This window comes from Sinocyclocheilus grahami, unplaced genomic scaffold, assembly GCF_001515645.1.
Source record: "Sinocyclocheilus grahami isolate Dianchi unplaced genomic scaffold, SAMN03320097.WGS_v1.1 scaffold123617.1, whole genome shotgun sequence".
Taxonomy (NCBI): domain Eukaryota; kingdom Metazoa; phylum Chordata; class Actinopteri; order Cypriniformes; family Cyprinidae; genus Sinocyclocheilus; species Sinocyclocheilus grahami.
The window spans coordinates 1-432 of record NW_015533483.1 but is presented as its reverse complement, the minus strand read 5'-3'; the positions used below and the strand labels follow the sequence as shown (position 1 = coordinate 432).

At 45.8% G+C, this 432-nt stretch overlaps 1 protein-coding gene across 1 annotated transcript; it reads left to right on the top strand.

Annotated features, from left to right (window-relative positions):
• The first annotated feature begins 6 nt into the window (after window positions 1–6).
• On the top strand, window positions 7–423 carry LOC107581234 (tensin-1-like). The gene is made up of 2 exons (XM_016266749.1): window positions 7–238; window positions 337–423. The coding sequence occupies exons 1-2, from the start codon at window positions 45–47 to the stop codon at window positions 407–409; spliced, it is 267 nt and encodes an 88-aa protein (XP_016122235.1). The 5' UTR covers window positions 7–44; the 3' UTR covers window positions 410–423.
• The last annotated feature ends 9 nt before the right edge of the window (window positions 424–432 follow it).

Below are 432 nucleotides of genomic sequence, written 5' to 3'. Positions count from 1 at the left end.
GAGTGAAAAATTTAAGGGGTCTGAATACTTTCCATACCCACTGTATGCACGTTTTCTTGTCTTTCCCAGCATGCAATGTCCTGTACATAAACTCTGTGGATATGGAGTCTCTGACTGGGCCTCAGGCCGTCGCCAAGGCCATCTCAGAAACCATGGCAGCCAGTCCCGCACCTTCAGCCACCATTGTTCACTTTAAGGTGTCGGCACAAGGCATCACGCTCACTGACAACCAGAGAAAGTGAGTTTCTTTTTCTTTCCTTCTTTTCGAATCTTAATGTATTCCAAGGCTGCATCCGAACATGTTTTAAAAGCACATATCTGTCGTTTCTTCAACAGGCTTTTCTTCAGACGTCATTATCCCATCAGCACGGTCACGTTCTGCGACCTTGATCCACAGGAGAGGAAGTAAGCAAACCCTGAAACATTAGCATT

Coding starts and splice junctions, on each gene's coding strand:
- LOC107581234 (XM_016266749.1), top strand. CDS start 45: ATGCACGTTTTCTTGTCTTTCCCAGCATGCAATGTCCTGTACATAAAC. Junction 239..336: donor CTCACTGACAACCAGAGAAA/GTGAGTTTCTTT, acceptor TTTCTTCAACAG/GCTTTTCTTCAGACGTCATT.